The sequence below is a fragment of the Marmota marmota genome, unplaced genomic scaffold (genome assembly GCF_001458135.2).
Source record: "Marmota marmota marmota unplaced genomic scaffold, marMar, whole genome shotgun sequence".
Taxonomy (NCBI): Eukaryota; Metazoa; Chordata; class Mammalia; order Rodentia; family Sciuridae; genus Marmota; species Marmota marmota.
The window spans coordinates 63602984-63617234 of record NW_025999842.1 but is presented as its reverse complement, the minus strand read 5'-3'; the positions used below and the strand labels follow the sequence as shown (position 1 = coordinate 63617234).

The window sequence follows — 14251 nt, the reverse complement described above, 5'->3', positions numbered from 1 at the left end:
CTACAGGGTGGGTACAGTCACGGGCCAGCCCACAAGAACCTGCGTGATTCCTACTGCATCTGAAGCAGAATATTATTATTATTATTATTGTTATTATTATTATTTAGAGAACAGTGTTTCCATGGGAACAAATTTTCAAGAGTTTCTACTGTTTAAGGGTGAGAACCACAGACTGTAAAATTTTTAACAGTCTCCTAAATCACTTCCCCCTTATTCCTTTCATAAATTACCAAGAAGAGGAGCTATTCATTGCACAAATTATTTCTTGAATATATTAAGTTAAAATAATATTTCTTTCTCTGCTTGTTTCATGCACTTTGAAACTTTAGTAAAAGGGACGCACAGCCAAGAACAGGTTTCTCTAAACATTACTGAAGTGCTTCAGGCTTGGGCTTCTTGTCATACTGTCATTATGATAGTTTTTACATCAAAATTGTATATTTGGTTTTTTTCCTATGGTATCTTTACCTTTGGATTTTTAAAAACTTGCCTTATAATTTAATAGGAATCTGCAAAAACTATGTAATGAAATATATTCTAGGCTACCCTGACCACAGGAATCAAAAATGTTTCAACTATATACTACACAGATTATGGTAGAAGTTGTATAAATATATCACAGAAACACAGTGCTGGAAAGAACCTAAAAAGATTGTCTAGTCTGTTCCCTGGCTTCCAGACAAGCCGACCATTCCAAACAGATGAGAGCTAACCTATATTTAAGAGAAGGATGACTCTGTCTTTAACCCTTTCAAAATCTCACAATTTAGACACTGGGAATAAATTGTTGTTAATTTTTCACCTTAATTAGTACATTTATGATAACAATTGTATTTTACTTTCTCAAGCTTAAAATAAAGTCTTTTTTATTTGTGTAAAATCCTACAGCATCATCACATATTATATTTTATATTCTCTCCTCTAGGACATTCCTGAACATCCCCATGGCTAATTCTTCAGTTATCTTTGTCTTATATTCTCTGGGTTACCTGAACACTTTTCAACAGTGGAAACCAAACTCTAGCCATCCAGTTTTTGAGGCACCTGAGTACCACATATGTTTTTCACATATAGGAATATTTAAGCAGACTCAGATAGGCAGGCGCTAAGACTTGGATCCAAAGGAAAACTAAATTCAATAAACATGAAAAAATGACAATAATATAGGCTAGTTACTTATAGTTACTTTCTTTCAGGTAGTTAAAAGGCATTAAACAGCCTAATCATATTAGCTCTTCAATCAAATAAAGAAATCAAAGAGAATCTATCCCTAATAAACATAGTTGTGCATAAAATGTGATATTTCTTTTAGTGCTATTTTTTTCCTATAGAGAATTGACTATGGAACTTACAAAGAGGTAAGCTCAAAATACTTTTTTGCTCACTGGAGAAGCCTATTACCTATTGGTACTGATAATGACTTTTTAACTTAATACTTAGAGACTCTTTCATGGAAGTTTTCAAAGAAATGGGCATGACAATCTTTATACTGTGGATGATGATGAACATACTAGCTTTAGAGCAATCATATTGGCTCCATGACTATCTTAAAACAGTCCTACTTCCCCAAAATAAAAGAGAAAGCTGGCATTAGTAAGTTGGAAGGATCTCCCCCTGGGAGGCTCTGGATGCCTCCAAGGTGAGGTTTGTGTCTGAAGAATCACACCTGGGTAGACACTTTCATAACCAATCTGACAGCAGATCACATGGCTTGCGTACACCCCAACTCATGTGCCTCTTGTGGGTGGCAGTCATAGGTAGATGCTCACCCCAAGTTTCTAAGGAAACAGAGGCAACTTTTTGAGACCAGGTTGACACACTTGGCCCTGTAAAATGACCATGAGAACATGGTTCCTGGCTTTTCTACTTAGCAGAGCACCTCCGTGGAGATAGTCTCCCCCACCTCTGTACAGGTTTCCAAAGTAGAATCAGCCTTCACAGCTTCCTGGTGGAGGAAAGCACTCCTACCCCGACACTTGTCCACTTGCTATCATTGGATAATCCAAATGCTGCTTTTGAAAACTAAGATTCTCTGAATTTTCTACAGCAGCAAACTCATGTTACCCATCAACCAACTGGATTCCAAGTCCAGGAAAAGTTTTTTTTTCTTTCCTATAATTGTAAAGATTTAGGATACTGGAAAGAAAATGCAGAGGAAGAGATGTTAAAAGAAAAGAAGGTGGCACATGACTTACAGCTCAGTGAGGTAAGCTTACGGTTTATGTAATTTTAGCTAAATAGACAATTACCAGTGTACACTGTCTTTCCTCAGTCCTGAAACAAGTATCATTTCAGGGAGACTTCCGGTTTTTAGATTTCCTACACAAGTCTTAAATTTCCTTCTACACGCTGGCAAAAGAACAGCATGAAATTGAAACTCTGGTATTAATTTGCAGGAGCTTGAAGGACATCCTGTAAGAGACCCACTAATTACACAAATGAATTGAAGCAAAATACACTCCAGCAAGGAGAAAAGTCAACTTACTTGTTCATTTTTTGTAAGCCTGGTTTTGTTGTGAATGTCTGAAGTGACCAAATTGAATCCGTGCTTCTCTGACAAGATTCTCAGAAGCAAGACCACAGTGCGGCTGCCACATTTGCCCACCCTGTTGTACACCACCTGGCTGGGGAAGGGCAGTACCTGCGAGAAGAACAAGAGAGAAAGCATGAGACGTTTGCATCAAACCACCCGTGATTCTTCCCTCAACTTCAGAGCAAGGAACGCTGGATCAATCTCAATGAGAAGGACCCATATCAAGTGGGTGAGGGAACAGACGGGATGAAATGTGCTAACTGTGCTTTTGAATCTTGCTTTTACTTTGGAGAATGTTTCCTAAGTTCATCCACGTTGTAGTATGAATCGATACTTTGTTCTTGTATATGGCTGAATATTACACTGTATGAATGTACTGGATTTTGTTTATGCAGTCACCAGTTGATGGACATGTGAATTAGTTTCACTTTTGGGTATAATGAGTAATACTGCTATGAACATTTGTGTACAAGTTTTTGTGTGGACATATGTTTTCAGTTCTCTTGTGTATATACCTAGGACTGGAGCTGCTGGATCTATGGTAACCCAATGATTAATTTCTTGAAGAACTGCCAAAGTGTTTTCTATACAGCTGCACTATTTTATATTCCCATCAGCAATAGAAAAGAATTCCAATTTCCCCACATCCTTGCCAACACTTGTTATTGCCTGTTTTTTTTTATGTTTTATTATAGACATCCTAGTGGGTATGACGTGGTACCTCACTGTGGTTTTGATTTGCATTTCTCCAGTGACTAATGATGTTCGGCATCTTTTCATGTGCTTTTTGGTCATTGTGTTTTTCTTTGGAGAAATGAGTATTTAAATTTTTATCCATTGTAAAATCAGATTGTCTTTTTATTGCTACATTTTAATAATTTGACATTTATATGTATATTGGCCTTGCAAATAAACAATTTCTGAATATTTTCTCCCATCCTGCAGTTCTGTTTTAACTTTCTTGATGTGATAAATCCTTAGAAGCCCGAAATGTTTTTAATTTGATGGGGTTCAATTTGTCTAATTTTTCTCTGGTTGCTTATTCATTGTGTTATATGTAAGAAATAATTGCCTAATCCAAGATCCCAACATATATACCTAGTTTTCTCTATATATGTTTTATAGGTTTTAGTAATAACATTTGGGTCTTTGACCCAGTTGGAGTTAATTAATATGGTATGAGGTACGCTAACTTCATTCCTCTGCATGTGTATATCAATCTGTTGAAAAGAATATTTTTACCTCATTTAACTGCTTGGCACCCTCGTCAAAAACCTACTAACCATAAATGTGCGGCTATTTCTGGACTTTCAGTTCTTGTCTGTTGATGTATATGTTTCTTCTTATGCCAGTACCACATGGTCTTGATGATGATAAATTCATTATAAGATTTGAAATTAGGAAGGATGACTTCCTCCAACTTTGTTCTTGATCATTCAAGCTTATTTTGGCCATTCTGGGTCCCCTGAATTTCTATAGGATTTTAGGATCAGCTTTCAATTTCTGCAGAATAAGCCTTTGAAATTTTGATGGGATTGCATTTGATGTGTAGGTGGTCTTGGGGACTACTGCCATCTTACCTGTATTGAGTCCTTGTCCTTTGTCTTTCTATCCCTTTAGTTCTCCTTTAATTTGTTTCAGATGTTCTATAGATTTCAGTGTATAAGCCTTCATACAATTTGGACTCTTTTTTAAAAAATTTATTCTTTTTGATGCTACAATAAAAGGAATTATTTTCTTAATTTTAATTTTTACTTGATTGTCCATTTTAACAGGAATATCATTAATTTTTGTATATTGGTCTTTTATCCTGAAGTGTGGCTGCGTGCACTTATTAGTTCTAACAGATTGTGTATGTGTGGGTTGTTTACAATTTTCTATATACAAGATCATGTCATCTGCAAATGGAGATAGTTTTACTTCTTCCTTTCCAATATGGATCCCTTTTGCTTCCTTTTCTTTCCAAATTGCCCAATGATGATGATTTTGGTAGACTATAGAAGCCATTATGAAAAGCATCTATGATTAAATATTTATGTCCCTAATAAAAATATTATTTCCATTTTGAATGCTCAGCACTGGGTAACAACAAACCAATGATAGATAGTCAAAGGATGCCTTCTGTCAGCACACATCCATAACAGCAGATTATAAGAAGTCTCAAAGCTAATGAATATAGTAAATATTCTCAAAATTTGCCTACTATATGCCATTTTAATTTTTGCCTTGTAATTATAGGTTAACTTATTTTTCTGAGATACCTTACATGCAGAGTAGCATTGCATAAATTTGAAAAGAGTCACTGAAGTAAAACAGGACATCTGTTATCACTCGTTTGGCAGCCAGTCATGTGCCATTTTGATATAATTCTTCCACTATGTATTTTCCTGTGAGCAATACCATGTTTCTTTAGACCAGTCAGCATCTTTAGACCAGTCTCCACAGTGCCTAGAATGTGCCTGGTATGGAGAGTCTAGCATTAACACAATGATTCTGTTCAAATGTGAAACCAAGAGAATCTTCAAATACAGGTGATGTTACTAAGCAAATGCTAGTAAAAGTCATTGGGATAAGAAGATGGTCATTGCAATAGGTCACTTTTTCTAATGGTTGAGTCAGTGAACCCTCTAAACTCTCTGGCAACTATGGCGACTCAGATATCCAGAGAAATCCATCATGTTCACAGTTATGAGTCTAACCAGGGAGGGCCTTACTCATAACTAGGCTTCAAGCCTAATGTAAAGATATTAATAGTGTTTTTGACTTGGACTTTCCATTATACCCAGGGTGGGGTATAGACTATGGTTAAGACGGGGCACCAACACAAAAACAAACTTGAATTCCTCCGTAGAAATAAACTGCTCAGTAATGGGGATGAATGCATTTATTTCCTGCCTCATAGTACAACACTGAACAATGAGGATTGGGACAGCTATAAGAAGATGTAAGTTTCCACACAGGTAAATGCTTTCTTGCAAGATTGTGAGCATATCTTAGGAGATTCAAAAGAAGAAACAGGACTTACCCAGAAACCTTCCGTGAAAACACTATTTCTCCTAAATTGCGTGAAGAATTGACACAGTAGCAGGCTTAGCACCTCCCTACTTCCTTTTGCTAATAACCAAGAATGTTATTTGCCTTTCTTACTGGTTAGTTTTTAAGAATGTTAATTTCAATTCTTTCATTAGTCTTGAGAGATGCTCCCAAACAATGGTTATAAACATTTGTATTTAACAAATATGAATATTTGCTATTATATAAGAACAAAAATCCCTGCATCATACCCACAGCTATATCTACAACAATAATTGAAAAGAAGGCGAGCACATTGTCCCTGCTGGCTCCATTTCCATGGATATACAGCTGCATGGCCTGAAATTAAGAGATGCAGAACGTGCTGTCACCTAAGTTTTCTGGAGTCAGACTGTGACTTTTAAAACTACATCATGTGCCATCACAAACAAGCCTCTCTCAAATTTAAATCAGTTCCCCAAAGAACCTAGGTTTCCACACAGGTGAAAGCTTTATTGCAAGATTGTGAGCATATCTTAGGAGATTCAAATGAAGAAACAGGACTTACCTAGAAACCTTCTTGCACTGAAAATGGGCAAGCAGGTCAGGCTAAATCAACGTGCTAATGTTGGCCACGGTATTAAGATGAGTAACAAGAGACTGGTTCTGCCCTGCTCTTGGTAGAAATGTAGATTTGCTTCTGAAAATCACTGGTGAAAAAGCTGAAAGATGCTGAAAAAGGGACTGGCTTTTATGGAGAGTGGGCACTGCCTTGCACGCTGCGCTGTGGGTGCCCTTTTAATCCTTGTTCACACTCCTGAATCAAACAGCATCATTGCCTCTTACTCTAGCTATGCCTTCAGCATTACTAATGACAGCTGCAGTCTCTCCTGTGCGCCCCTCCACTTCCCCATGGACTATGGGTTCATAGAACAGTGGGGTTGAGGTCTAGAAGCCAGGCAGAATAACCCATCCACTCCACTCTGCCCCCAGCACGATCACCCTCTTTCCCCCCACCCGGTGTAATCTGTGTTGGACTTGCCTAAGAACGTTCTTTTCTATCACATCATGTCACCGTCTCAAATATGAGGTAGATATTATGATCATATTTATATAAGGAAAGCAAGGCCCAAAGAGATCATCCAGCATTTTCAAGGTCACAAAGCTAAAAAGCGGCATGCCACAACTGAAGCCTAACCCTCACCTCTCCTGGCTCAGAGGAGAACACTCACTTACACACAATGAAATCAAATGGTGAAAGGGACTTGCAATTTGACTTGGGTGACAGAGACACTATTTCCTTTCTTGTGTCTTGCATATATCCAACCTCGTTAAGTGAGCTATTTTTCAACAGTCAGCTATCACAACCAGTATCATCAGCCATTACTCAGCCTTTCCCCAAGTTCCCCAAAGGTCTAAGTGGAACCGACAGGAGCCCATTAGCCTCTCTCCCCATCCTCAGGACTCAGTCTTGTGAGCTAATGTAAGCCCAGAGTGTCAGTGCGGCTAATGGAAGAAGAAGGTAGGAAAATGTTCTGCCCCAGCGTGCCCTCCTCTGAGATATCCTGGGCAGTCACAGTTCACAGCCACCTGGAGGATTGTGAACCACTTCAACTAGAAAAGGGAAAACGCAGGAAGCAGCAGTTTATAGGGAAACATAGGTGAATTCATAAATAAACTGGGATCGTTTATTAAGACAAGCAAATGCCCTCAAATGATCAACTCAGTGACCTTGAAAAATCATCGACCTAGAGTTCCCATTTTCTTCACTGGCATTTGCCAGTTGTCAGGGATGGAATTACCTGCTTACAGGATCCCATTATTATCTGCACACAAATTCTACATCATCTTTCCCTGAATGCCGTGCACAGAAGTACACACCAGCAGCCCTCATCAGCCCCTCCCCAAATGATTCTTCATTCTTGGCAACTATGATTATATGAATGTTATGTCTGTGGTTTCTGTTTTATGGCCAATTTGTAAAAGTGAAGGGGCCTCCAAAATATTTCACTCTATGAATTATATATTTTTATGTTGCCTGCTTGTAAGTTCTGCAAATGCCACAAATCCCCAGCGTCTGACAGGCTTGTGTGGAGCGTGCCAAATAAACAGAAGTCTTTCCAAAATCCCAAGCACAGCAGTAACTACCACCAGATGACAGCCACAAGTTCAATGGCTTCTCCCCCATTTGAAAGTAGGGGAGAAAGACTTTCTAGGTAAGAAGCAAACTTGGTCTCCATCAAGACTTTCATGGTCTATGACAACAGGACTCCTCCAGGGGTTGATATTGTTGGAATAATTAACTTTCACTGTGGCTTTTAAGTCTCTGCAAAATGGTATTTAACAGTACAATACAGGCTGCAGTTTTCTTTTTTTTTTAATTGTAGATGGACACAATACCTTTTATTTTATAAATTTATTTTTATGTGGTGTTGAACCTAGGATCTCGTACATGCAAGGTGAGCTGCAACCCAGCCTAAGACTGCAGTTTTCAAATAGCTGTATATTCAAATTCCTTGTGGAATTGTAAAAATGCAGGTTTCTGGGCCCTATCCTAGGACTGACTGAATCAGACAGTCTAGGGTGAGGATGAAGAATCTGTCTCTAAAAAGTTGCCCAAGAACCTCTGCTGACCAGGAATCACTGCTGCTGAGAATCCCCAGATCTCCATGTTAAGCAGCTGAGTTTCTCCTGGGGTCTTCTGAGGGATTACCTGTGGGATCCCAGAGAGGCGTGGGGAGTCTCACGGTGTTCTGATGGCCTGTCCCCAGAGTTGACGATCGTGATTAACCTGATCACATGTTTCCACTACAGTAAACACCTCTGCACCTGGACTGGCTAGAGAACAGGTGTGCTGGTTAAATGAATGTGTAGGCTAACTGAAATGCATACTGAACATCACCAAAGCAATTGACCCTCAGCACTACTATTATGTTGAGTATGAACTGGCTTTCCTTGACGAGGAAAATTGCACTTGGAGATTTCCAGCACCTCCATTTCACAGTTAATCATATTAACAGCAGGAAGAATCACAGCCAGGCCTTTGCCAGGCTCCAATTCAGCTCTGCGGCTCACGATCCACAGGACTTGGAGCAGTTCAAAGTCATTCAGCTAACCCTCATTTTAAAGTTTCCCAGGATGCTGTGGTGCGAGGGTCTGGTCACCTCACACCTTTGTGACTCAGATTTCTTATCAGTAAAAGGGGAGGGTTGGGTTATACGCAATAGATGATATTCTCTTTTGAAGCTAATGAATTATTAATTTTAATCTGCATTTTTAACAAGATACAGGCTGGATATGCTTTTAAAATGAAAACTAGGTTTTACGATATTTGCTTGTGAAATGTATTCACAAGAGAAATAAGAAAAATCTAAAAACTCCAGGAATGTTTGCTGATAACAGGGGACGCCATTTTCATGGGTGAGCACAGTTCTATTTTGGAAACTTGGGCACTTCTGTAGCTGTCCTATTCTTGTTGGGGCTTGTCCTGTAATACATCTACCACAGTATTTTATCTTTATTTTTCTTTTCACAATTTTGGTTACTGAAAGCTCCCTGTTTTTAAGACCATCACCAAAGCCTCCCAGAATTCAGTACTGACCCTCCCCGGCCTTTGCCCATCAAGCCATCCACGTCCTCTGCCGCATGTATCTTGGTTTTCTAATCACCAACATGTCTCCTGTCTGGCAGGCTCTTTCCTCCATTCTGGAGCAGAAAACTCACAGGACCCATTTAAGAAGCCTCTTTTCCCTTACTGCAATGCCCCTGAAGGGAAAGCTCTTCCTACCCACCACTCTCCAATGGCATCTTGGCATTCCTCTAATTATTCATAACCTATCTTCTCCCAGACACCGTGCCAAATCGGAACCTTATGCCTTCTCTCTTTTCCCTGCTTCTACTTGAAGCAGTCTAAGGCTATCTATAGAAAGATAAATATAGTCACAAATCATTTACAAGTCCATCTGGGCCTATCTGTTATGTGCATGGTAGATAATTAATGGAGAGTTTATCTGTTACTGGGATAAAAATACCATTATGTGTTGTTTCTGAACCAATGTGGCCATATTTATCATTATACAGTAGGTTTTTTCTTAATACTCATTATATATTCAAACCCTTGATTTGAAGTATTATGTAAGAAAAACTAAAAGTGAAGTAGAAGCTCCCTAGATGATGAAAGTCATGAAATTGACATTCCCTTTGGCTTTAAGTAGTGGAGTGACCTTGAACAAATGACCTTGAACAGCTTCTTTGGCCAAGATCTCCTCAAGTGTAAAATGGGGGTACTGAGCATGATGATTCTAAAGGCTCCTCCTGTCCATATCCCATGATATTAACAGGGGTCACACACTACTTACAGACATTCACAGGTAGTCTGAAGGGTAGACTGCATTGACATTGTCCTCTGCACTCTGATACATCTACTGTCTTTATCTCCATAATGAACAACACCACCATGCTATTCCTAGGAATATAAGAGCCTGCGCACGGTCTGGAATCCTCAAACAAAACAGCAATTCCACAAGGAGCGGAAATCACATTTTGGATGTGATGATTGAGCTATAATGGTGGGAGCTTTGAAGTATTCTTCAGGGGAGAAAAAAAGACTTCCGGTTTGAGGAAAACGCAAATCTCAGGTGACACTGGGTACATGCTGTCAATGTCAGGAACAAGAAGACAAACGTTTTCCAACTTTGAACTAACGAATGTGAAGAAAATCTACATATCAGGAAAAGGCGGACTCTCCTTTAATTCCACACCACTTTTGAGACACCTCTCCTGGTCAGTGCAGAAATCTTAGACAAAAAGTCCAAGAACTGGGTATCTCACTAAGACAGAATGTTGGTTTTTAAAATTCAAACTTCAGATCAGACTATAGGAAACTGAGCCCGTGGGATACTCAGAGAAATGAAGGCCACAGGCCACATCTAAGACACGTGAGCACCCTGGGGGGAGCAAACTGTGACAGGTAAGCCATCCTGAAGGAATATGTCCAGATGCTTGCAAGGGACTCAGTCTTGCTTTTCACACAAGACTGCTCTTATGCCTGGCAGCCTCTGTCTACTCTTCCAGGAGCCCTTTAAATTTTCCCTGTAGCTTTTATAATCAACACCAAACGGAGGCATCTGTGGGGGTCCGTCATTTCTATTTAGCCTTGTCTTCCCATGTATGTGTGTGGATATACATGTTCACATGCCTTGTGCGTTTTGATGAGCTCAAAGACATTTGTAAGTAATATTGCTGTAGTAAATCTGGATTCTAGCCACCTCTGGAATTTTCTTACATGCTATGTATTCAATAATCCAAAAGTCCTTATTAAGCAAAACTCCAGGGACAGGAGTTGCAGATTTCCTCGTATGGATAGAGAAAGCCTCAGGGTCCTCAAATTAGTTCTAGATTTAGGGCTGTTTCATTTTAGTATAAATCAATTCAATTGATTTTTTACATTAACTTCTGGAACAGAATATAGAATTATGAAAATGCATTTAGGCAGATAATCTTTCCACCAGACCCACACACTTAGTTCAATTCTACATTCAGATCTGTAACCCTTCTCTTAATCACATACATTTCCAAATAGTAATTGCCTAAAGAGATGTGATCGTTTATATACTCTTCTACTATTTAACAGTTTGCTCTTAAGGCTAACCTCTGTTTCTTCATAATTGTCCTATTCTGTTTTAGTTACAAACTTAAACTCTGAGTCCAATCTAAAAGCTCATTTACTATAATGAAATGGAAGAGAGTGCTGATTATTGATTGGAGGTTTCATAATTTATAGCAGGTATTATCGGCATGGGCCAACCATTCGATTTATAATGGTCTCCTCTGAATGTTAGGGAGAAAAAGAGTCAATTGTTCAAATTATGGGCTTCACAAGGGAAGACTACCCTTGTGGTAAATGGCACAAGAGAGGGGAACAGCTATACTTGGCGGCCAATGCTTCTCTCTCTCATCAAAGCACTGTGCAAAGATTTTAAGACCAAAAGCTTACATACGCTGTTCATTGTGAACCACATTATTATTTTCCATTTGAAATCTCTGAATTGAATTTCAGTTTCCTGAATGTGACTTTGTAGCAATAAGTCTATTCTTGGACTCAAATGATCGTTGTTGAAATTCCTTAGCTTGCCTTAAGGTTTTTGTAACAATTAAAAATAGTGTGGCAGATTGGTACAGTCATGGCTCCCAACCAGTCACCCCTAAACCTATGCTCAGTGCAACCTCCTTCCATGTGGGTCTCCAGTCTGATCACATGACTTGCTCTGGCCAATGAGATATCAGAAAGTACAATGCAAACAGATTCATCAGGACTCACCCTTGAGCTGGGGATGAGATTGCCTCCCCTTCAGGGTAAAATTTGAATAGTCATATTTCCACTAAAGAGGAGGAGGTTGTGGGAAAATGGACATGGGATAATCATCCAACAGGATCTGCTTGCCCCAGCACCCAAAGACCTCGTTGCTCTTGATTCTTCAGGTACCCATTTATGAAAAGCCCCCTTACTCATCTACAGAAAAGAAAGGAAGAGCCGCAGACCCTAAGGACATTCTAAACACATGACAAGGGTCTATCTGCTGGTTGTGTCCTCTGTGCATCTCCCTGGCCTCCCCTGCCCTAGCACAGACCTTCTGATAGCTGCAGACAGGGAAAAATGAGATGCATTCCCTTTTACATAAAGCGACATCGCCCACACACTGAAATGAGATGGTGAATTAGCAACAAGGTGAACTTGAGCTGGAAGATTAACTCCACACACAAGAATCCAGAATTCAAAAGATATTTTTAGCTAGAGATGGTAATAAGATATTTAAATTGCTCTCTCTGCTACATGTTGGGGACTTTTTACAAGTACACCTTTCTTGTAAGTGATTTCATTTTGAACAAAGCTAATTCACTTAGAAGAAAGGAAGCTAAGGCCAATCCACAAGCACAGGTCGGATCCAGAAGAGTCCTTTTCCCAGTATCTGGAGGTGGGTTTTTATTGGTTTTCATTTATCAGTTGGCACTGGGTAAACAGATCTCTCAGAAATTTCCAGCAAGACGGATAAAGGATTCCACTTTCTACAGCAAATAGTCTTCATATTCAAGCCACCCAACAGTGCTAAATAAAAGAAATCATTATTTAAAAAGTATTTGTATCAAACTGACATGAAGTTTTGCCCTCCTCTAAAAGTGGTGGTGGTGGGGGGGGACAATTTGCAGAGCCATGATCATTTTTATTGTCAGAAAGATGTCCACTGGATGAACATAAAACTTCTAACTGCCCCCATAATTGTCAAGGAGCTGGATCTGACTAAGCAATCAGAAGATCCTTGTTAGGAGGGTTTACATTAAGACAGAGAAAGGTGATAAAATAAAAGAAACTGAAATTTCAAATAAAGGGAAGAGCCACAGGTTTTAAGAGGCTTCTGCAGATCTGAGACTTGAGCTGCCCTGGGCAGTTTGGTTTTCTGTTGCTTATAACCAATATGTTCCATTTTTTTAAAAAAATATTGTTTCCATGTTCTAATTAGTTATATATGACAGCAGAATGCATTTTGACACATTGTACACCAGTGGAGGACTTTCATTCCCGAAAATCACACCAATCATGCAAACATATATGTAAATAGGGTAATAATTTCTGTTTCATTCCACCATCCTTCCTACTCCCACACCCTCCCCTCTGCCCAATTCAAAGTTCCTCCATTTTTCCCTAGCAGCCCCCCCACCCCCGCCACCATCACTAATTATGGATCAGCCTCCTCTTACCAGAGAAAACATTTGGCCTTTAGCTTTTGGGGATTTAGCCAATGTGTTTCTGATAAGCACATTTCCCATTGAGTTTGTTTGCTTGTTTGTTTGTTTGTTTGTTTTTGATGATTTTATTTATCTTTTTAAATGGCCACAAGTATTAGGATTCTCTATGACAGTCAGTCAAGGACATGCGTGGCAGGAAGGCTCCAGTCCTTCCTTCGGGTCCCATGGAACACTGATACTGCAGCCACAACTAAATTAGGTTGAAATTCTCTTTCTATGATCCAAATATGTCACCAACAAGGCTTTGATAAGTTGTACCTGCTCTCATTCTGCAAATACTTAAAAAGTCTATCATTAAACAATTTGGGGGTAGTTTGTAAAATATTTCTGACTGGAGGTCACAGTAGCGGAATAAGGAGAAACCTTTGTTATACACATTCATCTGCCATTGCCACCTGTCACACCAACACCACAGTGCGGGGAATCTGCTCAGTTCTGGCTAAGTTCTCCTTTTTTTTGCTTTAAATTTTTTTTTATTGTAGTTTTCCTATTTGCCTAAAATCACAGTTGCCTTTCTTTTTATCACTCTCCTGGCTTCATTTCACTTTTTTTAATTTATATTTTTGTTTTTAAAATTGTTTTTAAAAATTTATTCTAATTTGTTATATATGACAGCAAAACGCATTTCAATTCATATTACACATATAGAGCACAGTTTTTCATGTCTCCGGTTGTACACAAGGTAGAGTCACACCATTCGTGTCTTCATACATGTACTTGAGAGTAATGATGTCCACCTCATTCCACTGCCTTTCCTACCCCCATTCTCCTTCCCTCCCCCTCCCTCCCCTTTGTCCCCCTTTTGAATATGTATAAGGTCAATTTTTTAAAAATTGGTAATCTGCTCTTAAGTACAACTTAATTCTGAGCCCTCTTCTGCCCACCTTGCCAATTTTAGAGCAG

General features: G+C 39.1%; 1 protein-coding gene across 1 annotated transcript in view; it reads right to left on the bottom strand.

The window, feature by feature from the left end:
* Positions 1-14251, bottom strand: part of Ust (uronyl 2-sulfotransferase) — a 168214-nt gene that overhangs the window by 116014 nt on the left and 37949 nt on the right. The window contains exon 3 of the mRNA XM_048800539.1: positions 2486-2641. Within this exon, the coding sequence (XP_048656496.1) occupies positions 2486-2641 (156 nt within the window). The remainder of the gene's footprint in view (positions 1-2485; positions 2642-14251) is intronic.